Here is a 20,914-nt window from a genome sequence, read left to right as displayed (position 1 = left end):
CATTTCATTTCATTTCATTTCTCCTTGTTCGTCTGTTTAATCGGGTCATGTGTGAAGGATTACCTGAATCTTGGAAATTATCTACTATCGTACCTATTTTCAAGTCAGGGGATCCTATGATACCCAGGAACTACCGTACCATTATGGTGGGTCTTACATTGACCCGACTGTACGCATCCATTCTGGAACAAAAATTGAGTAGATGGGCAGAGAATGAGGACATAGGGGCAACAGGGCAACCTGGATTCAGGAGGGGTTATTCCACTTTAGATCATATTCTTACGCTCAGAGCCATTATTGAGGAAGGAAGAGCAAGCGAGAGAAGGATGTATTGTTGCTTTGTGGATTTTCGGAAAGCTTTTGATACAGTACCAAGGGCCAGATTGATGCGCAGAATGCAAGAGTTAGGGGTCCCCAAAGAGATTATCTGGGGGATCATGGCCTTATATGAGTCAGTAACTGGTTATGTACGTACTCCAGAAGGGGTTTCCGACATTGTTCATTCCACCGTTGAAGCAAAGCAGGGATGCCCACTGTCCCCTACTTTATTTGGTATGTATATAGATGAGGTATCAGATTACATTGATAGAGAGGGTGATAGAGGTGCTCAACTTGCAGGGTCATGGATCCCTCTGTTGTTGTATGCAGATGATATTGTATTGATAGCAGAATCACCAGATGGAATGCAGAGGCAGTTAGATGCATTACATAAATTCGCGGAGGACAGCGGACTGTCGGTAAATTTGGGTAAAACCAAAGTTATGGTGTTTAACACCACACCGCAGTGGGTTAGGAGATCCGCACCTAGATTTGCATATGGCCAGGATACAGTAGAGTACACAGATGCATACACATACCTTGGTGTGGTATTTACAGGACCGAAGTTTACTCTTAAGAAAGCAGCAGATGCTAGATTGTCCAGAGCCTCTGCGGCCTTGGGAGGGTTGGAGAGGATGTGTTCACAAGTGCAATTTCAGGAACCACGAACAAAACTTTGGCTCTTTGATACTGTGGTGGCTTCGGCTATGCTTTATGGGGTCCAAATTTGGGGACCATCTGTGGATCAGGATAATTGGAAGTTAATGGAGAGACCTTTGGTATCTATGATTTCTCGAATGATTAGAGTCAAGGCCTCCGTACCACACGCGATTACCCGAGCAGAACTAGCTGCCCCTCCGATAGAAATTGAAGCTCTTACCAGATCAATGTCCTTTATACATGGTTTATGGGATACAAATAATTGCCGATATACTAGATTGGCCCTCGAATCCTCTCGACAATTAGCAATGAAAGGAGATACATCATGCTGGTATGCGCAACTGTCCTCGTGGTTTCAGAGACACGGGTTCAGTATAGAAAGATTACCCCCCTTCCAATACTCTCTTGAGGCTCCATCACTGGCAATCACACGAACGGAGATTAATAAAATCATCCGCCAAGATCTTATACAGTTGGACATTAAGAGGACATGGGTAGACCCTACACAAGAATTGGGCACGAAGATGGCCAACTACAAAGAAAACTTCCTACAGCTATCTGAAGATGGTTTTGTGATTCGCCCGAGCTACATGGATACCCACCTGTCTCATGGTTTGAGATGTGCTATTGGTCAGATTCGTACATCCTCACACCAGCTGGAAATTGAATTTGGCAGATTTAGGGGAATCCCACCTGAGAGCAGAATTTGCAAGTTATGCGGAATGGAGCCGAAGACAAAATTACACTACATATGCCATTGCACCGTATACTATAAGATACGTGGGCGTTTCCATTGCCTATTTAAAGAAGGCTTTGGACCTCTAGATAGAGTCATGCAATACCAAGATCAAAGGTGCTTAGGCCTGTACCTACTGGAACTACATCGGCACAGGGATAATCTAATGAGAAGACAAAGAGCACTACAGCCTCAGAGGCAGATCACAGATTCCTTCGGATCGAGAGAAGCAGGAATGGAAGGAGAAGCAAGAGGCCAGCAGCGAGCACAAAGGAGTACCCACATTCATACTAAAGGCACCCTCATTGACAGGGCGATTGAGCTTAGGAAATCGAGACGACCACGACCGAGATGCAGAAGCACACTTCACCGGAGGAGACTACAACAAAGGATTAGAAGCATTCTAGCCAAACACCCAGAATGCTCCTAAGAAGTTTATCTAATACTTTGTATTTAGTTTTTCGCATTTATTTTCACACTTTCACACTTTTCAGACATTGTAACAGATTCACCACTTTTGTATCAGTTTGGTCTCATAGGTCACTGGCCTTTTGAAGACGTTAATATAACATTTCATTTCATTTCATTTCTCTCTCTCTCTCTCTCTCTCTCTCTCTCTCTCTCTCTCTCTAGGTAGGAAAGAGAGTCAATGTTGTTTCCTTCTCACTCTAGAAAGGGAGTTTAATAATGTATGCTTAATTTAATGCCCAATGAGCAAATAAAACAGCATAGAGTGATTTTCATCGAAATTCACATAAGAAATCAGTAAATTAACACATAAATCCCTGATTTTCGGCATTCCCGCCTATTAGATTGCTAAATTTTACCAAAAATCGGCAAAAAACACATTAAATTTCACTTGCACACACTCTCGTGAGAAGAAAAACAATTAATTAAAGAACCATTTCATAAAAATTGCATGAAACAAAGATTATCCGACTCGAACCAGGCTATAGGTGTGCACACGGTCCTTTCCGTAGGCGAGCCGGCTTTGATACCATGAAACGAACGCTCGAAGTGGATCTCCCAGCTACACGGACCGTCTACAGACACGTGTAGGACGGAACCACCCGACCATAGCCACCATCCATCAGCTCCCCCGTGTTGGGCAACGTCCGAAGACAGAGGCATGCACTTATAAGACCGAACGTCCCATACCACCCCAGCCTCACCTCCTCGAGATGCTCGCGCACTCTTAGCCTCACGGGCTAATCACTGGCACTCTGCCAGTGGGGGTCGATAACTACAAATGAGGCCTTGGAAGTTGGCCTCCCTTTAATAATAATGGTCGGCCACACTGACCGAGTTCACACTACGTCCGCTCGGACACTGGACGCCCATCCCGACGGCGTCTAGGCTAGATTCCCTCTCCTGTAAGTGGGACATAACAAGATACCTTTGGCACATTGCAGTGGGCAAGACACAAAGATGCACAAAGTTTACTCATTGGTACATTGTTGCTCCAAAACATCCTATTACTATTAACAGAACTTCGACACAATGCAGTGGATCATCATGCAAAGGCCAAAGGAAAATCAGTGAGGCGGGAGATGAGGAGCAAACACTTAATAACTTCCTACTTCCAGAAGATGAAGAATGCTAGACCAAGATGGGAGTATGCATCTTTATGATAGCTCTCGTCCAAATGTTCTACATTTGCTTGTTGATTCTTCAATTATGACGCTCTATTGCATGTACATCTCTCACAGTAATCTTGCAAAACTAGCCTTAATATTTGTGAAACGCCATCAAAACAAACTTAATAACGGCAATAAGGGTACTTTCCTATGTATATGAGAAGGTACTCTAACTGGGACAAGGTATGCTAGAATCATTTTCAAGTTAGCTTTGTCGTTAAGAATTGTTACCCCCAACAAAAACAAAAAACCACCCTTTCGCAGGCAGAAACCTTTACTTTGAATTGCTGGTAAAAACAGCATAACAAGCAAAGAAAAGGTCATCATTACAACTCTTGATTCAATATTTGGGACCAATTGGTACAGGTGAAACAACAAGAAACTTCTAATAAGGAGAAAGTATGTCGCATTCTCGAAAAATCTTAGCTAAGCTTGAAATTTAGAGTCAAAAAAGATGTCATCTCAGGAGGGACAAGAATCGGCTCGCTACTGCTGCTCACCCCCCCCCCCCCCCCCCCCCCCTTGCTGCCTCCCCCCGTCCCCCGCCTGCCCTTGCGCGCATCTGCCCAGCCCAGCCCGCCCGCGTGCATCAGCCCAGCCTGCCCCGCCTGCCCTTACGCGCATCTGCCCAGCCCAGCCCGCCCGCGTGCATCAGCCCAGCCCGCCCCGCCTGCCCTTGCGCGCAGCAGCCCGCTGCCCTCACCTCGCGCTGCCCCCCAGCCCGTCCGCTGCCCCCTTCTCGCGCCGCCATCCCCCCTCCCCCCCCGTCTTCATCATTCCCGAAGGTTCCTGCACTTGGCTCTGCAACACTGTTTCTTCGAACAGTGCTCGGCGTGCTCGGTTGCAGAGTCTCTTCACTGTCCGCTTCTTCGCCACAGCAGTAGACACAGATGGAGGCTCCAGCTCCGCCACAGAGGGACTCATCCGAAGCCCCCTTGCCCAACCCCGCTGAGCTCACCATTCGACTTGCTCTATCGCTGACAGAGCAAGCGAGCCTAGCCGCTGAGGTTGAGCGTTTGCAGGCAACTTCGGTCATCTGCAAAATTCTCGGCACCCGTCCTAGCAGAGGAGAGCTGCGAGACCTTCTCCAGGCCCGCCTTCTCGCAGAGGTGGCAACATCTTGGATGTCCAGATTCTCGGACAGGGATACTACCAGATCGAGTTCGAGACCTCCGAGATGGCTTCCAAGGTCATAGCTATGAGTCCACTGGCCATCCGAGCATCACGCGCCCACTTTCGACAGTGGCGACATGGTTTTGACCCGACTTCGGATGTGCTAGTAGAGGAGGCAGAGATCCCCATCTCAGTCTGCTTTCCGGGTTTACGGAGGGAGTACCTACCACTTCTCTCCAAGATTGGCTCCGCCATCTGGACTGTCCTGGAGTCACCTCGTACGGCAGCATCAGTAGCTGCCAAGGCGGCTGGCATCCCCTCAGTTCGAGTTTTGGTCAGAGATACCCACACGCTCCCGAAGGTCATCCTTCTGCCTCGGGTGAGTGGGGGTTGGTTTAGACAGTGTGGAGTACTCGGGTCTCCCGAACCAGTGCTTCATTTGCAGACAGATGGGCCACCTAGCAAAGGCTTGTCCACGGAGGAGGCCACGACCTGCACCTCAGCCTCAGCCCCAGCCTGCCAAGGCTGGGCCGCAGCCACAGCCAGCGGCACAACGCACAGATTCAGAGCCACCCTCCGAGCCTGGGGCTCCAACGGGGGAGGGGTGGCAGCAGGCCCGTGGCTGTTGACGCCAGGGGCCACAGCAACAGCCTGGCACTCAGAGTGGCCCTCAGGTGCCTACTCAGCAGCAGTGGGTTCCCACGGGGAACCGCTTTGGTCCTCTTGAGCAGGAGGAGCCCCCTACGCCAGCCTCCACCTCCGCTTCACCCTCGCCAGCCGCCCCCCCCTTCAGAGTTCCCCTCCTCCTCCTCATCCTCCCTCCCGTCCTCTGCTCCCATCCACTCCCCACCTCGCCCCTCTACCTCTGTCACCCCACCCCGCTTTTCCTCCCCTCTGGCCCCCCCAGCTCCTTCTCCCCCCCCCTCCTGCTCCAGTTCCACAGTCGACTCAGGAGACTGGTCCCTCGCCGGCGGCTAGGAGATCTCTTGGCAGCGCCTTTGCCACGAGTCGCCTAGCGAGAGAGTGTCAGCCCTTCTTGCGGCCCCCTCTACAGATTCAGACATCTTCCCTTGCAGCTATCATTCGTGGTCTGACAAGCATTGACCTCCGACGCCGCTGGGATTTCTTCGACTACGGGTTCACTCACTTTCTCGGCGATTCCGCAGCAGACCATGAGGCAGCCTGCTTCAGGGTCCATGCTTTGTTCCTCGCCGCTAGGGGGACAGAGGCCTTGGACTCAGCAGTTGGTTTCTCCTTCCCCCTCTGTGGTCGGACCGAATCAGAGTGGTCCCTCGACTCAGTGGTGGGATGGTTGCATACACAAGTTCTCGAGTTCTCTCACCACATGGGAGAACTTGGAGTTACAGATTTGCTGCAGACTTTGTGGCCACTGGCCAAGTTTGCGGTGACACCCCCAGACTCAGCAGGATGTAGGCACATTGTGGTGTACTTTTTTGCTGATACGCACTGTTTGCCTTGCTATGTATACATTCATGAGGACTCCTGGACAGAGGAGGTTGTTTTACGCACAGCTCGCTCTGCTTGGGCTTGGGCTAGGCACTCACTGCAGTCTCGCCTATCTAGAGGATGCTCGGATGCGGATTACTCCCCATCCAAGCCAGCCTCGAAGATAGCCCGTCTTGCTGCTGCGGCAACATCTGTTCTCTCTCGCTCCCCATGAGGATCGTCTCGTGGAATGTGCAGAGACTAGGTGGGCCCCACTTTCAGCGACAGCGGAGCCGATTGCGTCAGGAGCTTCAGCGTTGCCTTGTGGAAGGAGAGATTGATCTCCTTATGCTTCAGGAGCACCATCTGTCTGAGAGCCGCATTCGGCGATGTGGTCAGATTTTGCGTGGACGATATGATACGTTTTGGTCAGCTGCTTTTGGACCTAGAGGCATCCAGGGTGGGGTATGTATGACTATTGCGGACTCATTGCAGCAGGCCATTGTGGGCAGAGGGATTATTGTGCCAGGCAGGGCTCAGTGGATTACTATGCAGGTTCAAGGTGGCCTTGTGGGCTTCCTGAACATCTATGCGCCCAATGTGGCGAGTGCTCGTGTAGAGTTTTGGTCACAGAATGTTGAGTCTTTGCCATAGGCTGACCATTGGTGTGTATGAGGGGACTTCAACATGTTGGAGGACCCTTCAGACAGGATTGGAGGCAGCCATGCTACTGTGCATGGAGTCGAGTTAGCAGCTTGGGAGAGGTTGTGTATGACTTTGAGGGTCTCGGATACATGGCAGCACTCTGGCTTTGTGAGGCCTCCAGAGAGTCTTGCCTTCTCTAGATCGGACCGCAAAGTGGGAGGAGTGAATCTATCGCGGATAGATCGCTTCTACACTAGTGACCACTCCAGTGACTTGGGGGGATCAGTCGGCATCCTGGCAGGGACATCCTTCTCGGACCATGCACCAGTGATCCTCACAGTGGCAGACAGGCAGAGGAGTGGGAGCACGATGCTTCGCATCCCAGAGCGGGTCTTGTTGGACTCAGCACTCAGGGAGAGGGTAGAGGCTCTCTGGACAGAGGGCATGGACAGCCAGGCTCTACCTGCAGACAGAGTGGCCTTAGGCCTAGCTCAGCTTAGCCTCTTTTTTCTCCAGGAGTCTCTGGCTCGACGGGCTGCAGCGAGAGAGGAGGAGCAGCGTCTCAGACGAGGCATTGCTTCACTACAGAGGATGCAGGAGCAGCATCCAGACAGTCCATGGTTGGAGGAGCAGTTACAGCAGGCTCGACAGGAGCTTGCTTGCACAAAGGAGAGGCGTCATGAGTTTGCCTTTCACCGACAGGCATCTCGGTGGACTCAGGTGGGTGACAGAGTGACTGGTGCTTTTTTTGAGACAGTGGGACCTCAGCATCCGCATGCCAAGGTCAATCAGTTGAGGAGACCCGATGGGTCAATTGTTTGTGAGCCCGAGGATATGCGCGCAGTTGCTACTGACTTTTACCGTGAGTTACTGTCGGCTGAGCCCGAGTCAGAGCGGCAGGATGCATGCAGGGAGCAGGTTTGGGCACAGATGCCTTGTCTTGTGACTGAGGAGATGCGCTAGAGGCTAGAGATGCCTATTCAGCTTGAGGAGCTGCACACGGCTCTTAGGGCCCTCCCTCGTGGTAGCTGTCCAGGTGAGGATGGGCTGACTCCCAGCTTCTTCTTGGAGTACTGGGACCTGCTTGGCCCAGATCTTTGTAGTGCCTTTCAGTACATTCTGCACACAGGAGTGATGCCGGATAGCATGAGTGAGGGCCTGATTTACCTCATTCCAAAGGAGGGTGGCTCCTTGGATGAGATTCGACAATGGCGCCCCATCACCATTCTCAACTCAGCCTACAAAATTCTTGCCAAGGCTCTGAGTTTGAGGATTCAACCACTTTTGGAGAGCCTTATACATGGGACTCAGACAGGTTTTGTCAAGGAACGCAGTATCCTTGACAACATCTTCACTTTCTGGGAGGCTTCTGCCCTGGCACGCCTCTGTGGGGAGGACCTTGCGATTCTTCTTCTCGATTTTGAGAAGGCATACGACAGAGTTGACTGGGACTTTCTAGAGGGCACTCTACGCAGGATGGGCTTCTCAGATGCTTGGATCAGAGGGGTGTCAGCTTTGTACAGACAGGCTCACAGTCAGGTGCTTTTGGCAGGAGGTAGAGGTGAGCGCTTCATGCTCACACGATCGGTCAGACAGGGTTGTCCTCTTGCCCCCTTTCTCTTTCTATTCTATGCGGAGGCGATGAGCAGATTTTTGGTGTCACAGCAGGTTGGTCTGAGCAGGTTGGTCTGAGGGGCTTAGCACTCCCTATACGGGGAGATGAGCTTCTGGACGCTGAGTTTGCCGACGACTCAGCCTTGTACTTAGAGGGCCAGGAGGCCAATCTTGACAGATGTGAGCAGGCTTTGGAGACCTTCTGCTGTGCATCGGGCGCACTGATCAACTGGAGAAAGATAGTGGCTTTCTCGGTTGGCAGTGCTCCTGTGCCAAATTGGATGCCAGGAGAGGGTTTCAGGTGGATTCCCCCAGGGGCTGCAGTTCGGTACTTGGGTTGTCAGGTTGGTTTGGACTTGTCCCCCGAGCAGCAGATTGCTCCTCTTCTCCTGTCCATCAGGAGAAAGCTGTTACATTGGAGCTCAGCACGACTTTCGCTGGCTGGTAGAGTAGTAGTTGCCAACCAAGTGTTGTTGGCGACTATGTGGTACATCACTTCTTGCTGGATCTTCTCGAGTTCTTGTACCAGCCAGGTAGAGAGGCTGATCAGGAACTTCCTTTGGTCAGGTCGTGACACTCAGATTGCCCGAGCCAAGGTGGCTTGGTCGGTCATCACACTTCCTTGTTCTCAGGGAGGGCTTGGGATCATTGATCCAGCACAGCAGGGCAGAGCCCTTCTTGGGAAGTTCGTCGTCAGAGGACTTCTTCCAGGCGAGGAGCCCTGGAAGGAGTTCTTGCTGCAGAGGCTTCGTGCCAGGGTGCCTCAGTCAGGAGGCCCTTGGCAACCTTCGACCAGATGGATCTTTACAGAGTTGCGCCGAGTTGGTTTGAGCGGGAGACTGGAGGACCGCTTCGCTGTGAGTTTGCTTCGATCTTGGGAGCTCTTACGGCGTGGCCTAGAGCAGAGACAGCTGACGTGCACGGAGGAGCGCCTACTGCAGCCCCTCGTCTGGAACCCCATGGTTAGCACTCAGAGAGGCCACTTGGTTGGGAGTCGGCCTCATGTTTCTTGGGGTCCCATGGCAGCAGGTCCAGCGCGCTTTCTAGGTGACTGGCTAGAGTTCACAGGTTTGTCAGAGGAGGTGCAGGTTTCCAGCTACAGGGCATGAGAGGGGTGCAGAGCATGTGTCAGGACATCTCAGAGTCAGTTCCAGCTGAGTGGCTCACGCCTCTCGAGCCAGTAGCACCCCGGTGGATGGGAGCCTTCACACGACTGGAGGTTCTCATTTCAATCAGGGCCTGCTCAGAGACTGTCCCAGCCCTGTTCTTCGAGCTTCAAGGTGGTGGACGATTACAGCGAGTTGCAGTAGAGGCCCCGCATGTAGCAGAGTGTTGTTTCCAGAGGATCCGAGTTGTGGGCATCTGTGGGAGGACTTGCGTCATAGACCTTGACCCAGCAGCTCTTGAGACCGGACACTGGAGGCTATGGGCTTGGGAGTGTTGTCCTCTGGCACGAGTACAGTGGGATCCTGGTGAGTGGCTATGGAGGGACCCCTTCTCTTCTGCAGACCGCCCAGGAGTCCCCTTCTTTCAGTACACTGTTCGGCTTGGACGTCATATACTTGCAGCACAGAGAGAGGCCCGCCCCGCTGCAGCACGTCCTTGGCAGGAGGAGGGCCTCACAATAGAGTTCTTGGCAACCTTTTGGCAGAGGCTGTGGGACTCGAGACAGCCGAGGCGCGTCACTTTGTTTCAGTGGCTGGTTGCACACAAAGCCACAGCAGTAGGGAGCTCGCTTGTGCATAGTGGTCTCTCGGCCGCATGTGCAGCCTGTGACCAGTTGGTGGAGAGTCAACGTCATTGTCTTTGGGACTGTCCCTCGGCCCAACAGGTGTGGCTACGAGTTCTTCGGCTGATGCCTGCCCTCTCCACGGCTCGACAGTACACTTGGGGGGCAACGGCTTGGTCCACCCTCACGGGCCCGGCACTTCAGTTTAAGCTATCTTCCACCAGCAGGATGATAGTGATGCAGGGGGGGCGACCTACACTCCAGCCTGCTACAGAGCTTACTCCACAGGAGTGGTGCAGCGAGAGAGAGAGGAGTGTTGGGAGCGCTCATCAGTGGCCTGACACTTTGGTTCATATGGCGGGCCCGCTGTTTCCGCATCTTTGAGGCTCGCCCTGTGCCACCAGCAGAGACTGTTCGTGACTTTTGGCTAGAGCTGATCCATACTCTCAGAGGACAGCTTGAGGGACTACAGGGTAGCTCCGACCGCATGCGGGAGCGCCGCGAGGCTTTCCTTCGACTCTGGCGCCCTGGGCCTTTCTACACCATAGTCCAGGGGGTGCTCAGATGGCACTACTGTCCACCTGTGTGGCTCTTCCCTCCTCCCATCTCTTGATTTGGCCTCATTGTATATATGCTGTTTTTTCATTGGGAGAGTCTCCCCATCATGCTTGTTGTAGCCCTCTCTTGCAGAGGTGGATGTAGCCCTATGGGCAGTTTTCATTAACTAATAGAAGGATCTTTTTCTCGGGGGGAAAAAAAAAATTAGAGTCAAATGAGTGCCTTAAATACAATGTAACGGAACAAAGAATTTAGGAAAATTATCATCATGCAGATTAAATGCAGTGACACTATTCGCAAATATATTGAAATCCATCTGCAAAGTCATGCTAAAAAAACCTCTCAATGTGTGTTGTAACAAGAGCCAAAGGTCCAATAGCTTCAGAATCTGCAACAGAGGCATCATCATTTAAAGTACTCGCAGCAGGCTCCTCCATGCTTCTTAGCTCGCCCAATTTATCATTGATTGTTGTAGCAAGAGACAAAAACATTATCGGCCTGGAGAATGCCTGCAAGTTGATAACCACAAAAAACATTATTGGCCCGGCGGCTGCCTGCATCATAACAAAATCAGTAGACTCTAATGTCAAAACCGTTTGTTTAACTTCTTTATTATATGTTCATAAACAAGTACAACTCAAGTCTCAAACAGCTAAAACACACACATGCAAGGCATGACTTCATGGCCCTCATTATAGAAGTACCCCTTTCATGCATCTATTTATGCTTCCACTAGTTAAACTAAGAAAGTAACCGACCTCTCACATCTTTAGCATTTTCAAACGACACTCTCTACAGTGTGTTCAACTTGTATGGTCAGCATCATATTAAAGGACTTAAAAACTGTGATGTACAATGCAAAAGAAATTAGTCAGGTATTTTGTGTTGAAACGAGTCTTGGTGATAAATTGATAAGTTCAAACCTCTCAGAAGGAGATAAACAATGGAATTTAGAAAAGTTTGGTAGCGATCACTTCAAAGCCTTCTAGAACTATGATTAAGGAGCTTGCAAAGCTGCAAAGGCCAAAATAGCCTTAAAATACACAATTAGCAGCCAAAACAGTCCAAACAGAGGCTATAATGGTCCAGAAATGCGCTCAATTCAATATGTGACTACAAGCATCAAATTGCCTTATCAATCGCGAGTAGAAATCTGCCATATGAAAGTGCACCATCCAAGTGCTTGCTCACCACATAACCACCACAGGACATTGTTGATCCAGCTGCTGAAGCAAGTCGGGTGGTGGGCTAATGCCATTCATTGTTGATCAACCTTCTTGATTTTGCTTTCTTGTGCAATTTGCACTGTGCAGTTGCTAATTGCGTACTTGAATGGTTCAATTGTAATTGTGTGCACTAGAATTAAGTGTGTGGCATGCTGTTGTGTCAAGCAGGCATGTGACTCCACATGTAGGCTGCCTGTGTGTCTCAGCCTGCTGAGCTAGCGGCAGTGGAAATTGGTAGATAAGTGTCCCAAAATCTTGGTTGCAAGATGTAAAAGTGTCCGAAGGGTACATCTTGAAACCAAACCAAGCTAAGAGTATGTCCACTTCAAAGGTTTCATCAAGGAAATTGGGATAGAAGGAAAGTTTAAAATGTTTTGGGACTACCAAGTTTTGGAAGATAAGGCAGCTTGCCATGTCGTGGCACTATCCTTGAGGGAAGAGGTAACTCGAATCGACTTAAATTCCTCTGCGCACTTACCGTTGTGGAAAGAACGTCAAATTGTTGCAAAAACTTGAGAGTATTTTGAAAATCTTGGACACCTGAAAAGGTAAATAATTTGACTATAGGACCACCAAAGGTTTGGGACCCGAATCCGCCACAGGTGCCAAATAAAATAATAATAATAATAATAGTGATGCTGGCCATCAGATGAGAAACAAGGCGGAGGATGAGCAGGAGGTGGTGGTGATGGAACCGAAGATGGAGGTCCAAAAGGCAACCGTGATTGCACTTCGGAAATAACACGTGGGCGTTATCCTAAAGCCATATGATTGAACATACCTCCCAAGAATTAAAAAACATCTCCAGAGCTTTGACGTGAAGAAGGGAATTGTAGGAGGAAGAGAAGAGTGAATCTCAGAATTTTGTTGAGGGATAGCATGGGTATTAGGCGGATAAAGAGAACCCAAGTAATTATGCAAAGCCTCCAAATCAATCTGATCATCCATCGGGTTTTGCTTTTGTTGCTCAGCTAGATAAACCAATTGTCGTACCACGTACTGAGCATGAGTCTCGTCCGGAAGCTTTTTAGTGGAAGAATTCTGTCTTTTTGCCATGTCCATTTGGCGGGATTTAATTTCGGGAAACATTGTCTAAATGTTAAGAAGTGTACACGTTCTTTTATTTCTCTCTCTTTCTTTTGCTAGATCCTGCAATCAAGCAAAATCGTTTTGATTTTAGAGGGCAGAATGTGATGGGTTTTCAGGTTAGGATTTCTGCGTCAAGGCCATAGACGCAACCAATCAATATGTCGTTTGGGCAGTTGCAGACTCTCTCTCTCTCTCTCTCTCTCTCTCTCTCTCTCTCTCTCTCTCTCTCTCTCTCTCTCTCTCTCTCTCTCTCTCTCTCTCTCTCTCTATCAATGGAGAGATGAGCATGCTAGATACATGTGGGTGAGGCCATATGTTACTTTCCTCCCAGTTGTCTGTATATGTTGCATCCATAGGGCAGTCGCCTTTCTCTATACTAGACGATGACATATGGGAGTTTTCTAGGGATGGTGATATCATTCTCCTAGGGGACTTCAATGCCCGAACGGGCTACTCTCAGACAGTCTTCTACGACACATCAGATGAGATGCTTAGAGAACTAGATGTGGGTGAGTTGGGGCTTGATAGATGCTCACATGACAGAGAGCAGACGGAGTATGGGAGATACCTCATGGAGATGACGACTACACATGGGTTAGCCATACTTAATGGCTTACAACGATTTCTTGGAGCAGTCGGTTTCACATGCTTTCCACACAGACATGGGGCCAATACAACGGACTATGTTATGACAAAGCCAAGCTTTGTCCCTTGCATTCAGGATTTCATAGTGGGAGCCAAGCCAGTGGGCGTTGCAGTGGATCATGCTCTCTTGACACTGTCTGTCACAAGACGGGCACCACGTGCCAATAGAAAAGAGCAGACTGAACAGGCTTTCAGCACTTCAGTAACAATTGAACTATAAGAGAGAGACGACACGAGACATGGAGTGGCGAAATTCCACCCCAGAGAGTATTGGCCCCAAAACCTTGGCGCCCCTTTCGGTATTTCTTTATATTGCATCATCAAAGTACAAGCCGGTACTCCAGACTCTGCACCTTCTCCAGGAAGCATGCCAGAGAATGAGCCCTAGCCTCATATTTAAAGGCCCTTGGCCTGAAAAGCCATTACAGTAAAAAGCATTTAAAACTCAAAAGCATCTGGTCCAAAAGCAAAGCCAAAAAGCTGCCAACGTAAATCACGGAGATCTGTATAGCCTGCCACGTCATCAACCAGCGCAAAACGCTGAAATCCGTACAACCTGCCACGTCATCATGTCAGCGCAATTTTTGGAAATCTGCCACGTCATTAGTTTTTGTGTGCGTGCGGGTCCTCCTTTATTTTAATCCTTTATGTCACTTGGGGCCCCATCGGACGGGGTCCCCATAAGTTGGTAGGACTTCTTCTTCTGTTACTTGTTCTTCTTAGGGTTTAAGCCCCCCGGCCGACATCTGCAAGTTGGCACCCTTCTTCAGGGCTTTGACACGTCAGCAGTTTGTTACATCTCCCCTTCTTGAAAGAGAGTAATCGTCCGCGATTACAGCATATCTGCAAAACAACTCAAGTTAGCTCAAAAACAATTCCGAGGGACAATCAGTTTACTCTTTTTATTAAGGAGTTAGCTTCTCCTTTCTGCTCTTTTGATCAAGGAGTTAGCTTCTCCTTTCGTCCACATCGGAACTCTTGATATTCCGGTGTAGTAAAATTAGCCATCACACCCAGACCATATTGATCTTCCACGAGTGTCTTGATGCACTAAAATTACATACCCAGGCAATCTCATCCAATTAGGAATATTCAGTAATTGGCACATCACAATGCAACACAAATGCTTACATATGCATGTTACAAGACACAACAAACAGCGCCGCTGAGCACTCCCCCGAGACAAACGGTCTGCGGTATGAAGCTACTCAACCACTACCTCGTCACTCCCCCCGCAAATGCCATGAGCTCGGGAGACTGTACAACCAAACGCTCCCCAGACCGCAGTCTGCGTCGCTTGGAGGTTCAAGCATACAACGAAACGCTCCCCAAGCATAGGCCTGTGTCGTTCCGAGGTTTTCAAACAATATCAAAACAATATTTCTCACTTCTCCACCCGGGAGTAAAATCACCAATCAAACCAGTATCAAACCAGAGTCAAACAATTCAAATCGGCACCAAAACAGGTTTAAAACAGATACCATCCGTTTCAAACAAATTCCAAACAGGATCCCCAAACAAGATCAAACAGAACTCAAACTTAAAAAGCAATCTCGACATCAGTCGAGCTTGAAAAGTCGACTGACTTTCCATCCTGAAACCTACATCAAAAATTAGGGTTAGGTTCCTTCCATAAGGTCGTAGAGAACCACAGCATCGTCCATCAGCTCTTGGACGGACAGTGTTCGTCTGGCGGCGATGGTAGTCCCAAGACATAGCAATCGCACCTAACCTCCAAGGTTATCAATTCAAGAAGAGACATCTATTGAGAGATGTTGAGAAATTTCAAGATATAATCTGCTAGGGTTTCCATGGCAAGCATTTCAAGATTCCCCACTCTGCCAGAAGTTGCACTCCGAAGGAAGATGTCAAAGACCATATAACTTCGGGTAAAAATTTTCTTGAAAGCTTGCCAAGTCCTTGGAAGTGTGCGGCTTGGTAGCTGTAGACGTCAACATCTGCATGGCACTGTCTCTGAGAAAAACAGCAACTCGAAACAAATCTTGGATCCCTCTATTGCAAGTGATCTTAATGGCTTATACCCTGTAAGACATGAGCGGTGAAGACAGGAGCGCGCCCGATGCTCGATGAAGTAAGGGTGGGAGTGGCTAATAAGTCCGGGTTGGAGGGTGAAGATCAAATAAAATTCCAATAGCTCTATCTGCTCTTTTGTAGGACCGGTATGCTTTCAAAAAAGCACACGCCTCATGCTCTGATACAACTGTCACAAGACGGGCACCACGTGCCAATAGAAAAGAGCAGACTGAACAAGCTTTTAGCACTTCAATAACAACTGAACTGAAAGAGAGAAACGACACACGACACGGAGTGGCGAAATTCCACCCCAGAGAGTATTGGCCCCAAACCTTGGCACCCCTTTCTGTATTTCTTTATTTTGCATCATCAAAGTACAAGCCGGGGCTCCAGACTCTGCACCTTCTCCAGGAAGCATGCCAGAGAATGAGCCCTAGCCTCATATTTAAAGGCCCTTGGCCTGAAAAGCGATTACAGTAAAAAGCCTTTAAAACTCAAAAGCATCTGGTCCAAAAGCAAAGCCAAAAAGCTGCCAGCGTAAATCGCGGAAATCCGTACAACCTGCCACGTCATCAACCAACGCAAAACACGGAAATCCGTACAACCTGCCACATCATCATGTCATCGCAATTCTCGAAAATCTGCCACGTCATTAGTTTTTGTGTGTATGCGGGTCCTGCTTTAGTTTAATCCTTTATGTCACTTGGGGCCCCATCAGACGGGGTCCCCATAAGTTGATAGGACTTCTTCTTTTGTTACTTGTTCTTCTTAGGGTTTAGGCCCCTCGGCCAACATCTGCAAGTTGGCTCCCTTTTTCAGGGCTTTGACAAGTCAGCAGTTTGTTACACTGTCCGTTTCATCTTAGTATAGTACAGCCCAGACATCAGGAGGCAAGTCGCACACCCGTTATCCATTTACACCAGAGACTGATTCCGTTTATACAGAGAAGATCTGGGACCGTCTATGGGAAGGCACATTCTAGCACAGCTGGTACAGGCCTCTTAGTGGAGAAGTGCACCACTCTACTGATTGAGACACTGCATGGTGATGCATCAATTGCATACCCACACACTCAGCCGGGCAATTTACGACATTTTGGGAGCATGCCCAAGAATAGTTGGTATGATCACGAGTGCAAAGAGATGAGAGCCCAGCTTCGGAGGGATCTTCTTTTAGGAGTCCTCACTTACAAACAGTCTTGGATTGCTTCCTGACGCCTTGTGCGACGGAAGAAGTTGTTATGAGCGCGTATAGACCTAGAAGAGAGCGAGAGGAGGCGCTCACAATATACAAGAACTTGGGACTTGATGATAAGCTTAATCTTGATTACAAGACTTAATACTTTATTAAGAGAGCTAGATGCAAGACTTGGATTACATGACTCGAGTACAAGACAAGGCTTGATTGCAAGGACAAGACTTGAACATAAGACAAGAACTAGAAGAGAGCTTTCCTCATAGGAGCCTCACAACTAGTATTGGCAAGACCGAGGGGCTTGTGGCCCAAGACCCCTATTTATACTAGTGCTTGAGGAGGTTACTGAGGAGGTTAGGACTCTCTAGGTTCTTCTTGAGGAGGTTAGAATCTTCTAGAACCTTCTTGATCCTTCTAGTTCTTCTAGAACCTTCTAGATCCTTCTTCAACTTTCTAGAGCTTTCCAGAAACTTCTAGATTCTTCCAGAATCTTCTCCATGCTTCTAGAAACTTCTAGAATTTCCTTGATACTTTTTAGAACCTTCTAGAATCTTCTAGATTCTTCTATAGCCTTCTAGTGATGATGTAGGCGATGACATAGGCGATGATGCAAGCAAGCGACTGACTCTCAAGCATCCATGACATTACCCCCTCCTCTAGCGACGAGTTCCACAAAGAGCAGTGGTGTTCCTTGACTGGGGCTTCCATGGATGCTGTTGATGGAACTCTTGGACTTTGAGAGATGCGTGCTAAAGATTGTGTGCTGGTTCCCAGGTTCGTTCACTGACATCATAGCCTGTCCAATGCACCAAGTACTGTAACCTACCACGCGAAACTCAAGAATCTAGGACTTTCTCGACCTCATATTCGTCATGTCCTTGAATCTCAACCGGAGGTGGTGGTTGTAGAGCTCTTCCTGGGATCTTAGATGTGTGACAAGCTTCTAGGACTGAGACATGAAAGTTCCGATGGATTTTCATGGATGAGGGCAATCGGAGTCGATAGGTGGCTAGATTGACTTGACGGATAATTTTAAACCGCCCAAGCCTTCGATAATCAAGCTTTTGACAGGGACGAGATGAACGCAGATCACGCCTGAGGAGCCACACTTTATCCCCTTCTTTGTATTTTGGATGCTGCATGCGATGGAGATCTGCACTTTCCTTATACTTGGATTGAGCTTCTTTGATATGAATTGTAAGTTCTTTGTGAACTGCAGATAAATGTTGTGTAAGATGAATAGCAGCTGGATTCTTGACTTAATGGTGTCTGTGGATATCCTGTTCATGATGTTGGCCATAATTAGCAAATAATGGAGTGTGAAGAGTGGAGGCATGAAAACTGTTGTTATAGGAGAATTCTGCTAGCGGTAGGAGCTCGACCCAATTATCCTCGTGATAATTGATAGTACAACGGAGATACTGTTCCAAAACTTGATTTACTCTCTCTGTTTGTCCATCACTTTGTGGGTGATTGGCTGAGGAGAGATTGATTTGTACTCCGAGTAGCTTGAATAAGCTTTTCCAAAAGCTAGAGATGAATTGTGGACCTCGATTAGAAACTATGTCATCCGGTAATCCGTGATAATGATAGATATGTTGTAGAAAGAGTTTGGCCGTACCTTCGCCGGTGATGGTTTTAGTGGTTGGAATGAAGTGTGTCATTTTTGTAAACCGTCCACGACTACTAAAATGGAGTCAAATCCTTGTAACAAGGGTAGCTCTACAATGAAATCCATGGAGATGGATGACCATGGTTTGCTTGGAATGGGCAAGGGATGGAGTAACCCATGAGGACGATGACGAGGGGCGTTTGGTCTATTGCAAGTGTCACAAGTGCCTACATACTCCTTGAGAAGCTTCCACATTTGAGGCCACCAAAAGTCACAAGAGAGAAGCTCAATTGTCTTATTAAACCCAAACGCCCTGCTGATGGAAGATCATGCCGTTGTTGAAGTACCTCCAAGCGTGTTGGTCCTGGCCGAATATAGAGAAGACCCTTATAGTAAATTAGTCCATCAATTTCTTGAAAGTCCTCATTAACCTCTTGTCCTTGTATTTGTTGTCTAATATTCTGAGCAAGTGGATCTTTGACAATTTACATCTTCACCTTAAGAAAGAAAAGTAGAATCTTCAGGAGCTTGGCTCATGGTGGCGTTTAGCTTAAGCTACTCAAGTTTCAAAATCACTGACTCTTGTTGATCAAATGCTGCGTCGCCTTCTTTAGGTGCAAGGTAGGATCTTCTTGATAAGGCATCTGGCTTACCTTGCTGACGGCCAGGTCTATAAGAGATAAGAAAATCAAACCTTGATAGGATACCACTCCACCTGGCTTGGCGACGATTAAAGACGTCGGATGCCATGAAGTATTCCAAATTCTTGTGATCTGTATAGATAGTGATCTTATGAGGAGCTCCTTCAAGTAGGTGACACGAAGTGTCGAAGGAATCGATTATTGCTAAGAGCTCTTTGTCATGGATTTCATAATTGATTTCTGCAGCAGCTGAGAACTTGCGGGAATGAAAAGCCACTGGATGTACTCGACCATCCTCTCCTACTTGGGATAGAATAGCGCCAAGGGCAAAATCTGAAGCGTCTATTTCTAGGATGAAAGGCTTTGTAGGATTTGCGTGAATTACAATGGGTGCGATCGTGAAAGCTTGCTTGAGAGTCTGAAATGCTTTCGCGGCTCTTAGTCCCAAACAAACTTATTATGGCCTGTCAACCTTGTGAGTGTTGTAACCACCTTGGAGTATCCTTGTATAAAGATACGATAAAAATTTGCAAATCCGAGGAAACATTGAACATCTCTTACCAAGGTGGGTTCTCCCAATCAAGGATGGTTTGAACCTTCTTTGAATCCATGGAGATTCCCTTTTCAGAAATTACATAACCAAGAAATTCCACCTTAGATTGATGAAAAGAGCACTTCTCCAGCTTTGCATATAACCCTGCTGCACGAAGCTTTTCAAGCACTATTCGTACATGGTGCTCATGCTCTTCTTGATCCTTGGAAGGTATCAAGATATCATCCAAATATATTACCACAAAATAATCCAAATACTCCCGAAAGATATCGTTCATTAAATGTTGAAAAACAGCTGGGACATTTGTGAGGCCAAACGGCATGACAGTATATTCAAAGTGGCCATACCTTGTGCGAAAGGTTGTCTTCCATTCATCACCTTCTTTGATTTTGACTAGTTTGTAAGCACCACGAAGGTCTATTTTTATAAATATTCTTGCCTTGCCAAGGCGCTCAAGAAGCTTTGGGATCAAGGGAAGGGTATAGCGATTCTTGACGGTGATCTTGTTCAGGCCCCTATAATCTACGCACATCCGGAGAGTTCCGTCCTTTTTTACAAAGAGTATTGGAGCTCCTGCTGGGGACTTTGAATGCCGTATGAACCCCTTAGCAAGATTCTCATCAATATTTTTTCGTAATTCTACCAATTCATCTTGAGATAGCTTGTATATTGGGCCAAAAGAAGGTTGGGTTCCCTCTTGAAGCTCTATAGCACAATCATAGGGTCGATGCTCCGGTAAGAGGTCTGCATTCTTCTTCTCAAAAACATCATTGTAATCTTGATATTGACGTGGCAATGCCTCCATGATTTTTGTTGTCGACGTGTCAATTGGTGTTGCAAATATTAGGAAAGTTGGATACTTTTTGGTTGCACGCATGAAGACCTTGGCTCCAAGATATATAGGCCTATTATGCCTTCCCTTCTTCTTTTGGACTTTTCGTGGTTCAATTCTCTGAGCCCTCCAATCGATGTTAGGATTATGTAATTCAAGCCACGGTAGCCCAATAACAATTGGATTGCTTGGGCTTTGTATAATATTGAACGCTATTCTTGAAACATACTCCTTCAATGTTACTTCTATGGGGCGAGTTTCATACCTGACATCCTCTGAAGCGAGGGGACGACCATCAATGACTTCTACAGTTGCTGGATTAGACTTCTCCACAAGTGGTATGCCTTGTTCTTTTGCAAATTCTTTGTCCATGAAGCACGCCGTTGCGCCTGAATCTAGTAATGCTTCACAATCCATGTGCCTACCCGGCATATGGATCTTGACTGGTAGCATAAAACTTGAAGTGGAATCAGCGGGAGGAAAGAGACCTTTTTTTGCTTGTCTTTTGTCCAACCGATCGGTCTCTATTGGGGTTGGACGTCCATGTTTCTGAACACATTGAGGCCATTGCACCATGAACCTTCATCCTTCTCTTCCTTGGACATTGTTGAACTATGTACCCCTGCTCTCCA

At 48.0% G+C, this 20,914-nt stretch overlaps 1 protein-coding gene across 1 annotated transcript in view; it reads right to left on the bottom strand.

The window, feature by feature from the left end:
• LOC147464634 (uncharacterized) overlaps positions 1–20,914 on the bottom strand; it is a 45,319-nt gene that overhangs the window by 8,682 nt on the left and 15,723 nt on the right. Inside the window, exon 2 of the mRNA XM_086516156.1 lies at positions 10,796–10,965. Within this exon, the coding sequence (XP_086372282.1) occupies positions 10,796–10,965 (170 nt within the window). The remainder of the gene's footprint in view (positions 1–10,795; positions 10,966–20,914) is intronic.

This window comes from Adiantum capillus-veneris, chromosome 1 (genome assembly GCF_014529385.1).
Source record: "Adiantum capillus-veneris isolate H3 chromosome 1, ASM1452938v2, whole genome shotgun sequence".
Lineage (NCBI taxonomy): Eukaryota > Viridiplantae > Streptophyta > Polypodiopsida > Polypodiales > Pteridaceae > Adiantum > Adiantum capillus-veneris.
Note: the sequence above shows the minus strand (reverse complement) of the source record. Positions and strands in the feature narration are given on the sequence as shown.